General features: G+C 48.0%; 1 protein-coding gene across 3 annotated transcripts in view; it reads right to left on the bottom strand.

Moving 5' to 3' along the window:
• Positions 1–1,059: 1,059 nt before the first annotated feature.
• LOC122380456 (hepatic leukemia factor-like) overlaps positions 1,060–21,348 on the bottom strand; it is a 59,422-nt gene continuing 39,133 nt past the window's right edge. For all 3 annotated transcript variants that reach the window (XM_043363616.1, XM_043363617.1, XM_043363618.1), the window contains exons 3-7: positions 7,029–7,129; positions 6,401–6,758; positions 5,884–6,047; positions 4,117–4,254; positions 1,060–3,580 (exon numbers count right to left, since the gene is read on the bottom strand). In XM_043363616.1, coding sequence (XP_043219551.1) covers positions 3,494–3,580; positions 4,117–4,254; positions 5,884–6,047; positions 6,401–6,758; positions 7,029–7,129 — 848 coding nt within the window. In that variant the 3' untranslated portion in view covers positions 1,060–3,493. The remainder of the gene's footprint in view (positions 3,581–4,116; positions 4,255–5,883; positions 6,048–6,400; positions 6,759–7,028; positions 7,130–21,348) is intronic.

Below are 21,348 nucleotides of genomic sequence, written 5' to 3'. Positions count from 1 at the left end.
TGAGGAAAACGGTGCAGACGGTATACTACAGAACTTATTGCGAATGACGCTCATGCGCCATTTTGTCCCGCACGGTCACTGGCGAGGAAATTCACAGTCGTTTGATCATTGGACTGCTGGTCGATGACGCTGGACCGAAGATCACACTCAACTAACGTCTAACATCCGAACAGGTCTCCCGCTGTGCCCACGACTTTGAACGCCTTTCAACAAGCTGTCCGTGACTGGCGCATCATAATCTCCTTTGTCGACTACTCCAGGCGATTTTCTCTCTAAAAGAAATATTATGGTTAACTGTTATCTCTTTGCAACTTCAACCACTAATAACCAACTTTATTTAATAACTTGCAAATTGTATTGAACGCGAAGTTGCGAAGAACGGCGTAGTACGGGTGAGCCTGGCTGACGTACCCGGTGCCCCAGTTCACATCGACTAGTCTGTATATGCTATTGACATCAAGATAAGGCTTCAGCGACGAGTAGTTTCAATGCGGCTAGAATACCCCCAGCTGTCAGCTCGACAGCTGTCAGCTGTCAGGGCGACCAAGCTGTCACTTGTCAGAGTCTCAGTTTTGTACCCAGTGCCCCCTGTCCCACTCGAGTGGTGGTTGGCTGGTTTGGTTCGGGTTAAGCACCACATCCAGTGGACCAAGGCGCTAACCGGAACCCTCAGGCTGTTCCAAGCGGTCAGGTAGCGGCAACCGGAACCCTCAGGCTGTTCCAAGCGGTCAGGTAGCGGCAATGCCGTGTGTATTGCCCGGGGATCGAACCCGGATGGCCAAATCTAGAGGTAAGGAACTTACCACTTCGAGTGGTGGTGAGAGTGGGCGTATTTTACGCATCCCAACTATTCATCACTGTAACTCGTATCTTTCAACTAATAGCGCATGTGGCCCCGGTAGCGTCTCCTCTCCTACATTTGCCTATCGGCGGCTCCCGGCTCTCGGCCGGAGCCGGAGCCTCTCAGCTCGTTTGCCCCCGGCGCCCGGTGTGGCGCAGTTCCCCTCCGAGGAAGTCTGACTCAGTTCCGGGTGACTGGCTCCGTCTGACACTCTCGGCGGCTTCACACGGCGTGTATTTCACTGGGCGAGAGCGCCGACCACCGACACCACACAGACTGCGCGACATATTGAGCGGGGAGCAGCCGGCCACCGCCGGAGGAGGGAGGGCGCGCCACCAGACAGCTGGGTTACCCGGTGACCCGACCTCGGGGTACAGGAACCCGGGCGGCGGAGGTGGACCGTCGGAACACCCAGCCCCAGCAGTCTGTGACTGGTGGTCTCCTGCGGTTTCGACACTGGTCTGGCGGCCCCTCAGGCCCCGGTGTGCTGGTCTCCTCTGGCCCGGTCTGGTGGTCCCTTTGGCCCTGGTTCAGAAAACTGGCCCTGGTCCGGTGGTCCCCGTTGGTTCCGTCCGGGAGGTTCCTTGATTCTGGCCCAATGGTTCCCTGGTGCTGACCCGATGGTTCCCTGGTTCTAGTGACCCAACGGTTCCTCTATTCCGGTCCTGTGGATCCCAGGTCCTAGCCCGGTAGGATATCAGTTCTGGCAGTTGGCACAGAGGTTCCCTGGTTCTGACCCGGTGGTTCCTGTCTGGTTCCCTGGCCAAAGGGAGTGTCCTAGTTTGCCCTCAGGTGTGCTGGTGGGGTCCCACACGTCCACAACATGTGGCAAACTGTAGTAGCAGCTGACACGACACACAACAACCTGCACGCCCGTGCAGTGTGCACACACACCGCGCTACACACGCTCAGGCGGCTCCTGCTGGCCGTACAGGGCCGGCTGGCGGGGCCAACAGCAGGACACAGCGCCCACCGGCCGCGCCGCGTCTCATTGGTCGACAGCCGTGCCGGGTCAGGTCAACAGCAGGTCAGGTCGGCAGGTCACGCCCCGCCGCCGCAGGTCGGCGGAGCGGGTCGAGTCAGCTAGTACCCGACACTGGTGGTCACTGGTCAGGCATGATGTTCTGATTTGGTGAAATTGAGCCAAAGGTGAAGCCTTTTTCCCAATGCCTTTTATTGACCCGCGACCCACCGCCACCTAAGCCTGGTTTCCCGTGACAGCACAGCTACAAGAAGGAAAGCAACAGAGAAGCAGCAAGGTACCGATGCCTGCTTGAGCAACATCGAACAACCAGATACAGTCATCATCCACTGGTGTCCTTGGTTTAACATCTAAATTATGGCCGTAATAACTAGCTCCTTGGAACAGTCTGGCAGTTATTCATTAGTAGCTGTTCACATGTGTATGTGACAGGCTAGACAGGACCATGGATGATGACTTCTTAATACTAATCATAACCTAAGCACCCACCAACGCAACTATTCTAGTGCACACGAATTGCCGCCGGCAAATGACACCGTTTTACACCCGACGACATGTATGTCGACATTGGTAACAAGATGAGGCGGTCCCGTTTTAAAATACATTTTGTGGGGACTGCGCCGGGAACCACAGAGAAATCACATGGTCTCGCCGCCGAAGGCTCGGCCCTGGCCGGAGCCGGTGGGAGTGGGAGGGTGAGGGCGCCGGCCGCCGTCCCTGCCGCCGGCCACAGCTACCGCGGTCCGCGGCCCAGTGGAGCCGGCGGGACAGAGTGGTCACGGCACCCGTCTCAGCCCCCGCAACACCCCACCGGCGCGGGCTCAGAGCCGCCCTTCGACACCGTCCTCCTTAACTATAATAAAGCGTTTGACGCGACTTTGGTTGCACACTAACGCGACGTCAGTGATACAATGTTTGACTTATGCTACCGTACCGATACAAGAATAAACTCTTACTTCTAACTTGATATTTCCCGAACCCGTTCACTTCTAATCCGCAAACATTGCTTATGTTACCCGTTTGACACTATGCGGAAAGCTAGCTGTGAAACCCTACACCTACATGGCAGTAAAGCACACCCAACCGAAACAAACTGCAAGCAAACTTCTCCTCTTAGTGACGACTTCAGTGGTTCCCGTACAAGTAAGGAACATTATAGATGACACCCTCTGGGGTTAAGGCCCACGGACATGCGAAAGACAGGGTACAAAATTTGATTGTTTAGAATCACCGATACCTATGAAGACAATCTGCAATACTCCGCTATTGATTCACGGCGCCTAAGACTGATATGCCAAAGTATGTAGTATGCGTGCGAACTTAAACGGCGTTACCTTTGTAAATGTAGCAAGCATATGATTAGGGTACTAATCTCAATCAGCTAAACTAAACCAGTGCCCTAGGGTCGTTCCAAATGCCTTCAACTACATTGATGCACGCCAGGTCCGAAAGATTGATTTATTCTTTCAACAGCCGAGCACTTTCTTTCCACGGAACGCGATTTTGCAGTGAGCCGAGTTTGTTGGCCGCGCGCGGTGGTGAACACTGGCTGAGTTGCAGGTCGACAGAGAGTAGCAGAGAGTGAGACGGAGAGAGGCCCATCGGGGCTCTCTGGAGCGTGCGGGATCGTGTGAGTGCCGAGTCGGTCGCCTGTCCGCTGCCGGCCGCGTCTAGCGGCAGTGGCAGTTCTCTACCCGTGCCTTCAGCTCCTGGTTCTTCCTGTTCAGCTCATCCATTACTTCTCGGAGGGCGGCGTTCTGATGGCAGGGGCGACCGGTCAGGTTATAGTCACACAAAGTCAGGTCAACACAAGGCAACAGTGTTGAACGTGAAAAGGTTGCTCATCTGTCCCGTTCATCTGTTCAACTCCCGTCGCGTCAGTGCTCCGGAACTTATGCGAGCGACGTGGCCGAGCATAAAAAGGCTCGAGCCAATTACTAGTCGAGCAGAACTTTCGTTATGTAACACGTCAACAATAAAAGTGATAGCTCTACTCATCTTCAAATAACGCACATTATTACGTATCTCATCTCCAGCAAACTATGGGATGAAAGCGCGCGGATACGAGGTAAGGCACCAATTACCGCACGGCGGAATAAATGTGAGAACAGCTGCGCAGAACAGGATAAGCCTACAAAAAGCGCAGAGCAGTGATGAAGCGGAGCGCTGTTACAGCTGAACCGTTTTACCGCGAAAGGCCGTCTTTCATCAGGTCGGCCTGGCGCAGCATTCAGCGTTGCGTAATCGAGGCCTGTCAGGGCCAGGGACTGCACCGTCGGCGGCGGCCACCTACCTCCTTCTCCAAGAAGTTGGCCCGCAGTGCTATCTGGTTCTCTTTGAGACGGCGGGCGTCGCGCGAGCGCTTGGCGGCCGTGTTGTTTCGCTGGCGGCGCGTCCAATACCGCTGGTCCTTCCGCTCGTCGGGGACAATCTGGAACGGCGAAAAGACAACGGTGACACAGCCGACACGAACGGTGACGCACTTGACACACCATGACCTAGCTACTGACACTGAGCTGACACAATTGACACACCTCACACAGCTGACACGGCCACTATCCCGTGACCTGGCTACTGACATCTCCCGTTGACACACCTGACACGCCGTGACCCAGACGCTGACACTCCTGACCTCCGCTGACACGCCTCACACAATGTGACCTGACAACTGACATGTCGCGCTGTCACAGCTCTGACATCCCCCTCCGCCCGCCGTATCGATGTGGTGTCAACCGGCAGCGATTGCGTGGATAAGCTAATACGTAACAACGGGGGGTCGTATAAGGTACATAACCGCATAGACCGAGATGGCAACAACTATCTGCCCGCATAGTTAAACCTCAATTACGTTTGTTAACTAGGTCATCTCAGGTCAAGTGAAGGTCATGACTCTGCAGTACGTGTCAGGCACACACAGTGTGCGAGTTGCGAAATTATGTACCTAAATAATTACTGAGGCGGAGGACGATGGGCGGACCGCACGATTCGCGCGACAGCAGATCAGTTGGCCAGATAGTAGACATAGGTATGTGGACGAGGGAGGCATCCATAGACAACAAGAAACGCGAACCGGGTCACGCACAAATGATTGATTTTTTTAGTGATGAGCCGTCACGCATTTCAATTCGAAGTTGGCGCAGATTCGGGTCAGCCGCTGCGGCAATAATGACATTGCTACAACCATCATAGATCATGTGAAAGAATTTGAGCACAAAGAACATGATGTAACATTTTATGTAATAGAATTTCTGCAGGGACAGGAAACGGTCGGTTATCGCACAGGCGATTTCATTGCATAACGTTGACGGTCAACCGCTGATTATCCTAGCCTACACGTGTCTCCTACCGTTCGCCTCAACATGCACGGACGATGTGAAATCAGTTCGCGATAAGGACCATATGAGCGAGCGAAGCTTTCGCTAGTTCTTGCGCAATCCATTCGGGTCTGCAGCCGGGTTACGGAGATTATGTCAGAGTGCAGGGCGGGGGTCAACCGGCTGGAGCTGCTACACGGCCCGCTGACGTCACCGGCGAGAGATATACGCCAAGTGGGTCGACCCCCACCCCCCGGCCCCGACCCGACCCGACCCGTTGCACGGAAGCGCGTTTGCACCGTTGCGGCCGCACACGCACGCTGCGGAACAGCTGGCCTCGCGGCTGCGGCCAGCCGGCTGGCGATCCGGGAAACGGTCGATTAGGGGGCCGACAGCGCGGTGCTATTGAATGAGCCGCAGCACAATCTCTGTGTCTGAATGGCACAACGTTAGGATACGATGTCCACATAGGTGCCACTTTAAGTTTTATTTCTGTAGCCTGTAGGACTTCTACATATTCCCAAATGACCACCGTTTGGTGTCGAGACTGCCACCAAAGCAACGCCGAATCGTTTACCTACTCCTAAGGAGGTAGCACCTTACGGATATCCCGCGACAATTATTATATGTGCAGTTTTAATTCATGTGCAAGACGCAAAAACGCGTGTGAACAATTACCAGTCCGCCAGCACCCTCTCCCAATCACTTGAGTTACATGGCATAAAACTAAGGCCCGCAGTTCTCACCTGCTTTTTCGACTTTTTGCAGATAGCCTGTGGCTTCAGCTCGTCGTCTGAAAACTGGTGTGTCTGCGGGTCAAACTGGGTGCCAGGGACCGTGGCCAGTGCCAGGTCCGAGGGAGACACCTGGAACTCGACCTTGACCTTGAGAGGGGCGCCGCCCTCCTCACCTGGGGGTCACAGGGTACACGACGATCACATACAGGTCACGCACACGCTCAATCTCAAACGTCTCATTCCAGTCGTAAATAATGGACGGAGGACTTGCATAAATGGCATGACATCAGTCACTGGCCAGGGTTGAGCGTTTGACGTCCGCGCGAACCGCGAGGGCTCCACGGCCGGCCGGCCGGCCAGGTCACCTGGCCTTGAGGCGCGGGTGGGCCGACGTCCCAGCGCGTGCAAATAACGGTTGCTGAGGCGTCTCGCGCCCACCCTTCATGGAGTTACATCACAGTGCTACGTCTTTCGGCCAGACAGGCCGCCCCCGGTGGGCGCCCATCACTGTCCGGGAGTCACTCACCGGCTCTGAGCTGGTCCCGGCCGGCCTGGTCGGGCACCCGGTGCTCGTTCAGACGACAGCTGGGGTGCTGCTGTTGCGGGTGCGGCTGCTGCGGGTGTTGATGCTGCTGCTGCTGGTGATGGTGCTGCTGCTGGTGCTGCGGGTGGCGCGGCGGCTGGTGCTGGTGGTGTCCCGGCGGGCCCAGCGCGCCCGGCCACGGCCGCTCCTGCAGCTGCTGCTGGTGCAGGTGCTGCGGGAACTGCTGGGGCGGCGGCGGCGGCACCTGCAGCGGCGGGCTGCCCGGCACGCGCTGCGGCGGGCTGGAACGCGGCTGCGAGACGGTGTCTGCCTCGTTAAGGAAATCCTCCAGGTCTGTGTACTGGGGAGAGCACAGACGGGGGACGGCGTATGCTTCACTCAGCTGTAGTACGCTGGTCTGAGCTACTTCGGAAGATAACGATATCGAAGGTAGCACCAAACATCCCATTTGCCGACCTCATCTCATCAACAAGAAATGCCATTTACAGTATTGGGACAAAGAGGTCCTCGCTTAGTTCTTAGGAGATTTAAATTCTTTACGCTGAGCGTGCTTGAGACAAATTATCTAAAAAACATTCAATTTTCAGTCTTTTTATGTTTCTCAACTCACCTTCAGCTGTTGATCCTTTTGCGAGTCCCACAGACTGGGGCCCAGAAAGGCGGCCTGAGCATCCACGGGGGGCCAGGGATCGCCATCCTTCTTCTCTTTCTCTGCCGGCGAAAGAACAGACAGACAATGAGTATAAATGGAAGACGTCATCATCCTTCGGAAGAAGAAACTAGTGGATTGTAGAAATGGCCGAGTTATCAAACCAACTTGGTGACATACTGCAGGAAGAACGGTCGCTAGACGGCCCAAGGTGGTCAACCGGACCATTCGATTGCCACTATATAGACTGATAACGGACTGATCTTATAAATCGTCTGACCGTGCTTGAAAGCTGATCGGCCATCCTACAAATCAGTCAAAAGTAAGGACACATCGACTGTCACTCATCTAAATGGAGTGTCTGAATGAGACTCAACAATCAGTCGAGTGTCCAAATGGCAACAAATCGGTCATCTAATGGTTAGCAATGTGGAATGACAAGCAATCTGGCGGGCAGTATAAGGACTATTAAACCGGCTTAGGGCTGAGATATGGAACAATGGGCCGTGAGTCGGCTGGGATGGGAACTAATCGGTATTAGGGTCCCCTAATAAAGTTTAGTGGCCCCTCTGGAGTGTGAAGACCAGCTGGGTCGGAGGTACAATGGGCCGTGAGTCGGCTGGGATGGGAACTAATGGGCCGTGTGGCGGCGGAAAGGTGCCCCGGCGGCAGTCTGATGCTCGTTATAACTCAGTTCTTATGGGGCCTAAGGCGGTCATCGGTCCTTGCCAGGTCTCACGGCACGGCAGGGACCTATACGGGGAGAAGGGTTCGCTTTTACATTTCGTTATGATGCAGTCTCGGCCTCCGCTGGTAATGACAACGTTACAACGACCCGCTGATGGTCAGCGAATGGTCAACCCTCGGATATAACCGATGACTGCATTTGTGGCGTTATCCTTTAGGACTTTTCCATACCTAACTCATCTTCATTTGTGCTGACATCTGAGGCATTTGTACCTACCTAAATAGCGGTAAAAAAATAACAGAACTACGCTTGCTTGCGTGCCACTTGATTTCACTTCTTAATGAAGTTAAAATTTGCATAATATTTACAAATCTGTTGAAAGAAATACTACTTCAGTCACAGAAATACACTCAGACTTATATAGTTACCTGTCTTCTGCATCTGTGACTTCAGGCAAAACACGTACCAATAAGTACGCGCTGAAAAACGCAAAATTTTTATTTTCGTACTTACGTCACCAATTAGCAAATTTACTAAATGTTGCAACCTGGATTTCCGGACTTATTACACTTTTCACGTTAAACGCATGTTTAAAGGTGGTTACAGTGGCGAATCCATAAAGGCTCGATGCGGGGAGACAATGGTAGGGTAGCCTGGGGCAAGACGCCCCAGATAATTTATTTTGCTACATAACTTTTATTCCACATAACCTGGAAGGCCAAATTTGTGCTCAATGCGTTCTTTGGACATTTTACTTTAATTTCCACCCCTCAAATTCATTCACTTATAATCGGACTCCCAGCTAGGAAGTGGTTTGTGAAGCAACTGCAAATAGGGCGTTTTGCCCCAACCCCAGGGCAAAACGCCCCACGGCCTGGGGCAAGAAGCCCCATACTCTAGATTAAAGATTAAACATGCTAGTTGACTAAATCTTATATGAAAGGTCCGTTGGACCTTGGGAGGCATGGCACTGAAGTAAGCACCTTCCATCCTATCAGGTGTTCAGCTACGACACTATTGTATGAACAGATTTTTCACCTGCCTCATAAGGCCAAATAATAAATTATTGCAATGCAAATGTTACCAAAATACTTCCTTTGCCATCCAGTTGCTGAGAAAAGTACATATAAATGCATAGAAACATACCGTTCGCCAGCTACCAAACGTTAGGAAGTGGGTAGTCCGAACAACACATGAGGTAAAACGCCCCATGGGGCTTTTTGCCCCGCGACCTACTGGGGCGTTTTACCCCATCACGTAGTTCGGTCAGAGAACAACGCCTTGCACTCCAGGAAAACATAATTTAACACGAACCAACCCGGCATTGTAAGCGTTAGACAATAGTTGTTCAAAATACATAAAAGTCGTTAACCTGATGTGGACGATAAAAGAACGCCATGATGCATAATCTGACAACAAAACATAAAAATCACTCCCAAAACACATTTTTGGCTATATCTCCCTAAAGAGTCATCACAATTTATTTCCAGTCTGCTCATATAATGATCGTATAGTGCACGTTTTATAGAAGAGAGGATGTTTCCCCAGAACCTTGCCAGTTCCGAGAAACATCGGTGAGGCGTTTTACCTCGGCGGGGCGACTTGCCCCGGTCTACCCTACCTATGTCCTAGGGTCCTACCTACTCCCGAAAAAGTGTCGAAAGTCACAAGACACTAAGCTGACAGATTTTACTTTCTTGTGCGTTTTTGTACTATTAAAAGTAAAATCGTATTATAAAATAATAAGTAGGTACTCTTTCCATGTGAGGAAAAAGACAAATATTTATTGATATCGGGTAGGTACTGGAAGATGGCATCAATCTGTCCCTAATCCTCCTCAGACTCACGAGTGACTGGCCGAATATGCAGTCAACAGAAAGCAGAAAGGATTGTCGAGTTTCACGACATTTTGTTGTTTTAACGGCCCGCAGCGTCATAGCCGAACGTAGTCGAGCCGGTTAGGTACCATTGCAAGCTTTCCATCTGAGTGCCAGCCGGGTTTTCTGTGCCATACTTTCACAAACACCAAACTTCACTGCCGAGTATATATTGGTAATACAACTGCCACATTGATCCTCGGTGCCTCGGTGCCGCTCATGCCTCCCGGCTGGCGCAGTCTCTTGTGCAGCCGCAGGTTCGCGACATCCTCCCTTTCAGCTGCGCACCGTCCTCTTGTCCAGAATCCAGATACCCCCGTTTATGTTCTGACGCCCCCGTCCTCTTGGCGCAGCTTGTTGTACGTGCAGCAAAGTGCGCGTGCCTGAGCACTCCCTCGTTCGTGCACGCACCGTTGTCCGTTCAGCTGTGAGGAGATTCAGGACTGGCTTTGGATGGACACAGCGGCTTCAAAGTGGAGCTCGATTGGCAGTGTATGTACCTGACTTGGATCTAATTGTCAGGGACTCGTGGATGGTAATATTTAGATAAAATAATTCACCCTAAGCTGGGTCTTCATTGAATATAAACGTATAATATTGACTGGTGGTTGAGTCAAACAATTAAATACGCCTGTCTTAAATCTCACTCCATTATTCATTTTTGCCTTTTTTAGCATAGGCAAGCATTAAGAAATAAATCAGGCAAGTGTGGCTTTAGTTATTAGTTACCTACCTTCAAAGATATCTGCTCAGGCTAAAACGAATCGAGTCTATCGGCGAAATTTGGGACCTGCAATTTCGTTTTTTAGCCGCAAAACGTGATACCGTAAGGTGGGGCTATTTGAGACAGTGGGGCTATTTGAGACAGTATTTAAAATTGCTATAAAATAAAAACCACTTAAAATTTATGCTTGATTTTTTGCTCAGGCGATTTACTGCTCGATTCCACACCTCCCTGAGCAAAAATATCACACAAAAATCAAACGATCTTCATTTTATAGCGATTTTAAATACTGTCTCAAATAGCCCCACTGTCTCAAATAGCCCCACTTTACGGTACTAGGAATGATATGCATTGGTACGAATTCACTGTAAACAAATTGCAATCGTCTTAGCCCAATTAGGGTTTTCACGAGGATTCAGACGCGATTTTATAAGACATATTCGATGGCTGCTATCTGCATATGAAATATCCATTAAACGTGATTAAACGTGATTTTTAATAATTTATGATATCAAGCATGTCTACAAACCATACATTTCGAGTATTTAGTTGAAAAGTGTCATTTTTTCAAATACGGATAAAAAATGATGTCATTTTCACTTTACCTGTACTGTACCTACTTGTAATGCCCATAGAAAAGTAAATATAGGTACGGCTCGTTTATCGTCTGAAATATCGCCAATGCTGTAAAATTTGGAACTCAAAAAGCTGCATTTAAAATTCGTTTAATGCCTTCTTTCATCCTATTTGCGTAAAGAAATGATTCTTTTTAAAATATGTGAAATAAAATTTTGCAATTAAAACATTTGGCCAACTACCTAAGTGATTGGTTGAATGTTAAAGTTGCCATCAATTTTAAACATACAACATTTAGGTAGGTATATTTAGTTCAAAAGCGTTACGTTAAAGCAAGGGTAAAGCGGATGCCCAGAGTGGCAAGCAGGCTACAATGAATTAATTTTATTTCAACTGTCTTCCACATTTCAAGCACCGAGCTCCAAGCCTTGCCAAGAGTTGAACAGCAAAAGTTAGTCATGTAGGTCTTTGACCTCAATATTCGAACAGCTTTTAGCGAATCTTCGCGAATAGGTACGTTAGTAGGTAGGTAGGTAGGTATAGGTAGGTAGGTATACCTATAGGTATTCCCCGTGAGTCATGATCTACAGCTAGAGCGGGCGCTATATTGACAGCATAACTAAACTAGTTAATTTTTTAGCTTGCCATGTACACGAAACAGCCCGTCATTGCATTGAAGCGTGCGAAAGTCTGCTTACCCCGTGATTTTCTTGTACTCTGCCGATTTTAGAGATCCAGCTTACAGGGATTGTTGGAGCGTCAGCCGAGGATCGCGCCTGTGAGACCCAGTTTTGGTCAGATTCAGTTTTAGTCGCTCAGATATTGGAATTTTCGGAAAGTGGTCTTTCTCAGAGAACATGCTGTTCAGGCTGCTGGTTCACACTAATTTGCCAGAAAAAATACACACTATGGAAAAGACGATAGCGGTGATATTAAAAGAGAAACTTCATACCATACAAATCACATGCTACAGTAATTAAAGCTCAAGATAACTATAGTCGGATTTGTTAAGCCTGTCTAATCGCTTAAAAACTTAAATGAAAAGCGCACGTGAAGCCTCGATACTTTCAGCACTAGCTAGGTGAAAATATTACCTTGCTGTTTATTTTCCTTTTTGACTTTCTGTTCATTCCATATATTCTGTCTCGTGCCGTATCATGTTGTGCACTTAAAGTGATCCGATAAGCTTAAAAAATCCGACTATAATCGATGACGGGAAGGAAACGTGTATCCACATTCCACAAAGCGAACCTTATCACTTTTTGTTCCTCTTTTAGTTATCACTCTTTTTAGATATACATGATCAGTGAATACAAATGTGAACTTAACTACCGCTTACCTACGATCATGGGTGTATGAATCTCATGAAATAAGATATAGAATTCATATTTTAGGTTTTATTAAACCTTTGTAATATTATTAAACTCTTAAAATTTGGCTGTTTGAATAAATTTGAGACGAAGAGCATGTGCAACGTAGTTACCAAAACGAGAAACCTGAGTTCCTTTGCAAGGAGGACGGGCAATAAACAAAACAATCTACTAGAACGCATCGGTGTCTCATGTATAAAACAGCTTGACGTACTGCAGTCAGTCTACTAAACCTAAGAAAGAACACATTTAAAGTGCAACCGCTATTAATTCACGTGCCTTTGCATTATCTCTTAATGTATCCGAGAACATTGATCTCACGGCATTTCAGACAGATTCAAATTTTTCTAGACTATGTATTTGTTACAGTAATCAAAAGGCTCAAAACACATGCAAAGTGATTCAAGCGCTTATAACTTCGTTCTTTTTACGTTACCCAGACTTAGGTGAAGCCGGGTGAAGCCATTCATCGGAAAATAGAAAATAGCTAGATTTGAGGTTTCATCTTCGTTCGGGTAAATGCTCGACTTCTTTTTCATACCTATCAATTAATATCGAATGTTCGAATCGATGAATTGACAGAGACGAAGCCCACGCTAAGCAGAGCTTGTTGCGGAGACCTCAAACACCCGTCGTGTTATATTGCAAGTGCAAGTGATTATATTGAGTGCAACTCTTGTACAGGGTGTCTCAAAAGTTCGTTCACACATTTCCCATGCCAATAAAGCATATAAGAACCGGCCAAAAGTATAAGGTTTTGGTGTCTGTGTGTACACTAGACAAATATGCATGCTTTGACAACTGATTAAGAAGGTTGGAAACCAACCCCTTTGCTGTATCTCTAAAAATATTTGCCCATACCGATTTTTGTTGCTCCGTCAGCTGCCGGAGGCTGATAAAAGGTTACCAGCTTTGAAGCTCTTGCAGGGGAATCCCCTGCAGTTTCTGCGTCGGATTTAGTTTTGACTAGCTCCCCGGCAACATCTGATTTTCCCTGAAAGCCGACAGCTTGCATCGACACCATTCTTGAGTATTTTGTAGGCATTCTCTGGCGCTAACTCCTTCATGAATGACTGGCGCCGACATCCCAAGCGCCATTTTCCTCTTCAAAACGACCCCAGTCCTGAACAAAACGGGAAGTGCCAGGAGTAAATTTTTCGCATCATATGGTAGCAGAATGTGTCGGACGTCTGTTTCTCAGACACATTGTGCAAATTTTGCAAATTCCAAGCGCTCGTCATTCCCCATGCCAAGACCTTCGCTCGGTTGCGGAGTGTTTTCCTCGGGAGATGTTCTGCTTTGTAAACGGCCCAAACCTGTCCATCGTGTGGTTTTATCGGGATTTTGTGTTTAAAAGAAAATTATTCGCTGCAGATCTGCCTCTTAAAACTTCGTTAGATAAAATTTTACAATAACTGACACTTTTGGAGGGTCAGGTGTCCTTGGCATTGACGATTTTTGTGTTATTGTCCCCAAAAATTAGCGTTATAGATATTATAAACAATTTTAAATTATAATTTGTCTTTATTTTACGATGACCTGCACTTTTTGAAAATGGGTAACCTCTGTCTGTGACCTTCTTGCCAGTTTTCAATAGTTATGACCGCATTTTCAGCTGCTTTCCGGAACATGAGTCTGTTGTCGTGCGAGGGTCGTTCAAAACGCCGTTAGTCTCGCATGGTTTCGTCCTTCAAAAATTTTAGCCACCGTTTGTATGAGATGATCATCATGTTGCACTCATCCTCGCCGACAGTTAGCCATGTGTCATTTCCGACTTAACCATTCTCATTACTCCTGAAACAGAGAGTTTCACAACATACCCGACTTTGCAACCTACATTTTCGTGCCTGACCCATGGTCAGAGGTGAACCCTTTTTGTGAGCTCATGAAGGGTCGAATGCACTTGAAAACAATGAGACTGCTTGAGGAAGGTTGTCACCAATGCCCATGCAAAATTTCGACTGTTAATTTCTTGTTGATTCAGAATTATTGACAAAAAAGCATGGCTGGTACCTGTGAACGAACTTTTGAGACACCCTGTATTGCAAGTGCAAGTGAAGCGTTGACGATAGTTTGAATCGTCGAATTTATTTATCTTGCAAGCAAGAACAGAAGGGAGATGTGGAAATAAATTTATCGCTTCACATGCGTTTGCAATACAAGCCCAAAGACCGGCGTAAGTTACTGACGCGCTTTATGAAACGAGGCCCTGATCGCGCAATTTCAGATAACGGAAGAATTTAGATTAGATACCAAGATTTAGCGAGCCCACCAAAGCTGAACACCGTCGTCTCGTTAAACTCGTTGCGGCTGCTCCTACTCCAGGCTTTCCCACCAACCGAGACCATCCCCGTCAGTAGTTACATCGAGCGCCAGGGCGACTCGAAACAGAGCTCTCACCACCACCGCGGGAGTCCAACGCTTCACCAACTGACCTGCGGGATGAACTTCATCGTTTTTATTGTGACAAGGGCGTCACGTTCCTAAAGTTATTGGTAAGTCTGTAGGTTAACTTAATGGTTAACTTTACGCTACCAAAGCCATTCTCACCGTGCAGCGCCGAAGGGCTAATGCTAAAATTCCTAAATAATTGGTAGGGCCTGACCCTACTTGTACACGACACCCATGCACTGTAAACCAAATCTACAAGATGCTGCCTTCCACATGCTTCGCCTGAACTCAACAACTTGAAGCGAATTTGACTTCCGGGACGATGGGATGGGTGTGACATCTTATGCAGGGATGCGGAGCCGGAGCCGGAGCCGGAGCCGGAGCCGCCGGAGCCGGCATATTTTGCCCGGAGCCGGAGCCGGAGCCGGAGCCGTGAAACAATATAGCCCGGAGCCGGAGCCGGAGCCGGAGCCGTCAAAAAAGGGGGCGACTCCGGCTCCTTTTCTTAAGAGGAAACAATTATTTACCTAGTTCGGTTTGACAGTACAAGGCGTAAACAATGTGGTACCTATTCAAAATAGCCTTGTTATACAAATACAGAAGCAACGTGTACCAATCCCATCGCCTTTTTTCTTCCACCCGTATTTAACCCTCGCCCGCACATGGGGGGGGGGGGTGGTTGCCACCCCCCCCCCCCAGGCAGTCTTTCTGCTCTGCACTCAACATTTTTAGAGCTAGAAGGCTGATTTTTCGTATAGCTGCTCGTCTATCCTTTCTTGATGTCCACTGAAAATTTCAAGTTTCTGTGATTTTTGGTTTCGGAGATATGACCTTGTTTTTCAGATCATGTCATGACCCAAATGGCCAATTCTCAACATCTTGCGTTTGCCATGGGCCTTGTGAGCTTTTGACACCCTGATTTCGGCCTTTTTGCCAGTCTTACCTCCCACCTATCATGGAACATGTTGTTCGACGATGTACAGGGGTCAGGGTCAAGGTCAACCTAGGTCATCTAAGATAATTGCGTTACTTTTAGGCAAGCTGAATTTACTTTTTGTGAAGTTTTTTGACTGCATTTTTGGTAAAAGCTTCTCAGATCATGATTTCATGTGATATGGACCCAAAAACAATCGGTGCACACATCAGTATACACACAGACACACACAGACATACAAACACATATAATTGACCTTGACCTTACTTGACCTGAAATGACCTCAGCAGCAAAATTCTGGTCGGATAGTGTGACAAAGTGGTTCTAGCTGGCTTGGCACCAGAAAACAGCATCGTCATCGTTATTTGATAAGCAGCGCACTTAATATCCAACGGTGACCCAAAACAGCAACATTTTTTAGTTTGACCTGACCTGGAAGGTCAATGACTGACCTGAGAAGGTAAAACTGGGTATCATTGGATTCGTCTCTTCCCAAAGAATCTTTTTGGTCTTTACTGCTAAGCTCTATCTCCAACAGGAACGAAATGGCGCGGGGGGGTGGCAACCACCCCCCCCCCCCATGTGCGTTCTAGGATGGGAAAATGGCATGTGCGGGCGAGGGTTAATTGATCGCATAGGGGATGTACTGAGTAGAAGCCGGAGCCGGAGCCTCCGGAGCCGGAGCCGCCGGAGCCGGATCATTTTACTCGGAGCCGGAGCCGGAGCCGGAGTCGCCATGACATTTCACCCGGAGCCGGAGCCGGAGCCGGAGCCGATTTTTTCTCCGGAGCCGGAGCCGGAGCCGGAGCCGTCTGAAATTTCCACGGCTCCGCATCCCTGATCTTATGCCATGCACGAAATCACCATCACTGAACTATCTAATCTAAGCAATAAAAAGTTGCAAGAAGAATTGTGAGCCGCGCAGCGATTATGGATGATGATAAATGTTAAGCATTATACTTGTATAATGTTGTTGCTGGAGGCAATAATGCAAATGTGCAGAGCGTCGCTGCCCATTGTTTTCTGTTGCCGGGTTTAGCAGACACGTGGCGTCCCAGAAGCAAGGACAGACTGTGAATTAACGTGCCAGACGCAAGGACAGTCGTCTGACCTCATCGGTGACTGCTGGGAGCGCAGAGCGCGGCCGCCGGAGGCTGCCAGGGGCGGAGGGCGGCCGACGGCAGTCCCTGGACGGGAGGGTGATCGCGCCGCTCTCGGCTCGCTGTCAGTCTGTCAGGATGTCTGTGTGTCTACCTCCGGGGCTGTGAGATGGGCCCGCGGAGCACGGTACCTACCTGAGCAGCGCGGAATCCGATGTCTCGGTGGATCGCTGCTTCAGGGCTGCGCTTCACGCGGTTCTCGATGGAGATGAGAACTCTCGATGGGGAAGAACTCTCGATGGGTTCTCATTCATCTCGATGGAGATGAATGAGATGAGAACTCTCGATGGGGAAGATGAATTAGATGAAAACTCGATGGAGAAGATGAGTGGGATGACAATTCTCGATGGAGAGGGTGAATGAGATGAGAAGGTCGACTTCAGCAGCTATGCCGTGCTATTAGCCCGTCTGAAGGGTTTGTTTGCGTTCTGCTTTAATTATGTGATAAGCTTAGGACTTTGCAATTGCGTAAATGTTAAAGGGGTGCTAAACTAAAGATATGTTGCACCATAGCTTTCTCACTGAAATAACTTACAACTATGTCCGAAGCTACTACTATATGAAATAAGTGAAAGATCACCGATCGATGTCGGCATTCTTCATTGCGCTTTACCATAAAGCTGACTGATAAGCGCAAGTTTGGAACTCTGACCAGTCGCCACACCCAAAGACACCTTCGCGACCAGCAGGGGACCAGCCCTTAGTACTTGCTCCGCTGGCGAGAGGCAGTGCATCCGCTCCACGCGGTAACATGAAACGTCCTGGTGCACCACATCTGAACTTTGGGGCAGCGTGGCCGGCGGCACGGCGCGGGACTTACATAACCCCGCCAGCCGGCGATGGCCGGGGGCGGCGCCGGGAGGAGTTCTGCACTTCTGCACAGGCACAAGTCCCGCGCCCGCCGAACTGGGCCATTTCCTATTCTAACCACTCGGCAGGACCGCCGGGCGGCAATGGATGGACCGGCCCGGCCGGGCTGTAGTTGGTGACTCAGGTAAAGGCATAAATGAATGACGATACGATTCTCCGACTGAACGACCGTTTCGTCAGAATAGCCCACACTGTTCCACGAAAGGCTTGCAACACCAAATATATACACTAGCCTTCCGGTACATGGGCCATATCGAGCGTTCATTCATAATTAGCGAAAAGGCGCTGAACAAGAAAGGTGAAATATAAATCGGGCCGTGGCTGTAGAATCTGGTGCAGGGTGACCGGACCGGGTCCGGCACCCACCGGGTAGAGCTCTGCCCTTCATGTCCGTTTGTTTTGTGTCTGCCCTATGATGGATCACCGGGAAGCGGTCGTCCTGCAGACAAACCGCTGCATCTCAATGGGTCCGTCTCAGGACGGCACACGGACATCCTGAAGACTCGATGACTATCGTGACCTTCCACAGACGGGGGCGGACGTTAACGGGCCCCTCTTTGATGATGTGCACATCGTTAATGGCCTCTGATAACATATTATTAAGAAAATGTCGACGAAACGTTCTTTGTATCGATGATTGATCGTATTCTCCTCGTCTCATTTTAAGTGTACGGTGCCAATAAACGTTTTGCAATGCAAACGGAGGATAGAAGCTTTGTTATTCGGATTATATAAGCTCCGATTTTTTTCTCAGATATTTCGCAGTTCGTAGTGATATCTCCGTCGTTTGTCAACAAACGTGAAATAAGCCCCGGAACTTCATGATAACCAACTCGTATGTATAATAAAATAACAGGAGAGCTTTTCCTCTTTTTCACTGTTTCGCTTTATCTGAACTTCCCCGTTATTAATTCAAGATCACAATATGTGTCTGTAAGTCTGGCTAGTGCTACAGCCATCGTTCGTTCCCCTTTCACTGCTATCCAGTAAAAACCCAAGGATATTTGGGGTCCATTATAGAAATAAATCAGTGGATGACAGCAGGCTCGCTGTCATCTAAGGAAGGACAGAGGTTACAGCGGCGAGATTCGAGAGCCATTGGAAATGTTTGACACAAAATGGCGGCATTGAGGGAGTACAAACTCCCAACTTCATTCACGCATTTAAAGATTACGCGTCATAGAAACGTGCAAAAAATTAGAAGCAAATAAAGGAAACGGTTTGCTTATCAATCTCGTTTGCTTACATTAAGTTGAAAGATAATGAACTGAGGGAAAAGCGTTAACAGAATACATCAAGAACAATACAGAAAAAGCAATCGATTGCCGAATGAGATCGAGTTAACATTTTAGATGTTGAACAAGCAAGAAAACGAATACGTTTCAAAGCACACTTACTATTTGGTCAAATAAGTTCTCTTCCCACTTTCAAAACATGGAACAGATTATTTGTAGTGCTGAGCTCTGGTTGTGACTGGATCGCCTTTTCATTTGCCCTTATGCACAGAACAAACCCCAATCGTGCCCTGTATGTCCTGCAGTCATATGGTGATGCGATGGGGGCTATTCTGCATGCCTGCGTCAGTAGGACTGTTCGCTGAGCCAGTTCGTCCTCGCTCATGCTCAGCTTTTGCTTGGAAATGTATCCTGGGGAAGGCGAGGGGACTTCCGAAATCACGCACGAGTCAATTTCACATGGACCGACAGTCAACATATCCTCCAAGAAAATGCAGTGAGCAATAAGTTCCGAGTAAGTACGCGCGAACAGTTCTGAAATTTCTCGTCAAATCAGCGTTCTGTTGCGCTGAAGCCAAAGGCGATCTAAAGGCTCGATTTCTTACTATATTACTAAGGGGAACATTATTTTGAATTTCGCTAGAATGAACACCACTGTCACCAGAATGACGAATCACCTTCAGAGGGCGACATGAAACCGTTTCGTGCAGCGCCTTTCGTCTAAGAACAGCAGGATTTCATGCGCTGAATAAGTCGTGAAACGCGCCTCTTTGTCGTCCGGAAAAGCCGAGTCGATGTGCGAACGTTTCGCGATCCGCCACTGTTCCTGCCGTACATGACTGGACCAATGACAGGTGGGAATTTCTTTTACATATTTGATTTGAGCATAAAAAGAACATTAAAAATGTTCAATTGTTTAATGCTACGTTGATTTATAAGCAATATTAACAATTTTGAGAGAACCATATCATAAGCAATTGGGGAAACAACGCCATGAGACTATGAGTGACAAAGATGAAAGAGGCAAGGATATAACATCAAATGACGGCCCACAATGTTTCGGTATCGATTTGAAACAGCGAAACTCACCTACAAAGTAGGTAAATCTTCTGTGCAGTTTATGATATTTCCCTGCGGAGAATCGTCTCATACATAGCTTAAAATTTAAGGGGAGACTAAAAATATGTGCAGGAATGTGTCAAACATAAGAAAAATTATGCTCCCGTCGCTGCCCTCCTCCGGATCTTCTTCAAATGATGAATATAGAATAATTGTTCTTTGTACTTGAAGATTTAATTTCTAACTGGTTCGCTTTAAAGGCGATGTCTTTTTTTAACGAAGGACGGCTATTCTATTGTTAAATATTTTGACAGGCCACAATATTCGTAGTTGATTAACTACTTATATTTTGATTATTAAAGGCTTTCTTATCGCTTTAAATGCTTCAATCAAAAGCACACGTGAAACCTTAATGAGTTTGTTTGATATACAAGATCCAAGATATACAACATCGGGTAGTTGAAAAAAATATCATTTGACTTTCTATTTATTTCTATTGCTTCTATCGTGCAGCATTTAGCTATGCACTTAGAGCGATCCAACAGGCTTAAACAATGAGAGCATAAGTTTAAGCTAATTCTGGTGTGATTAAATAGGAAATGAAAACCTATCGTGTTTGGCATATTTGGTCTTTAGTATAGTATTTGGACATTCCATTAGGATATTTAGGATATGAGATAGAAGCAGATTATCGCATCTATGTTCTCACATAAATTAACTGAATTTTATGCTCGGGAAGAGACATTGATACAATGAGGCGTTTGTACGATAGGTGTTTGAATATTAGCACGCGCACTGCAGCGGGTCCGAGCCGAACACGAACTGCAGGGGGGGGGTTGAAAACAACCCCCCCCCCTGAGATCTCGAAAACGGCGCAACGTAGCGACAAGCGGTAAACGGCGTTAGATAGGTTAAGATGAGATCGACAAGAAATACTAAGATCATTTTTGGGTCAGGTCAAAAACGAGGTCACCAGAGGTCACCGAAGACAAAATGTTACGATTTTCACAACAGGAATTTCGCGGTAGTTTTTCTTGAATAACTTGTCTTGCACACAAGACAGAGGATCGATTCGAACGCCATCGTTCTTAGCTCGTCAAGGCGCATCGAATGATATATAATATGACCTCGAAAGGTCAAGTTGAAAATTTGACCTCAGGTCAAGGTCATGACCTGACCGAAATAGGTCATGTTGCATATCATTCGATCCGCATTGACGAGAAAAAACACGATAAACGTCGAACGGAGTCTCTATCTCTACTCAATCTCAAGTTATTGAAGAAAAACCGCTGGTGACCTCAGGTGACCTAAGATGACCTGGAGATCACCTTCCAAAGGTCATAAGTGATATGTTTCGGTGAAATCACCAACAGGGACCTGTAATACTATGATCCTGA

This window comes from Amphibalanus amphitrite, unplaced genomic scaffold (genome assembly GCF_019059575.1).
Source record: "Amphibalanus amphitrite isolate SeventyFive unplaced genomic scaffold, NRLGWU_Aamphi_draft 000098F_arrow, whole genome shotgun sequence".
NCBI classification, from domain to species: domain Eukaryota; kingdom Metazoa; phylum Arthropoda; class Thecostraca; order Balanomorpha; family Balanidae; genus Amphibalanus; species Amphibalanus amphitrite.
The sequence above is the reverse complement of the archived record's forward strand: the minus strand, read 5'-3'. Positions and strand labels throughout refer to the sequence as shown.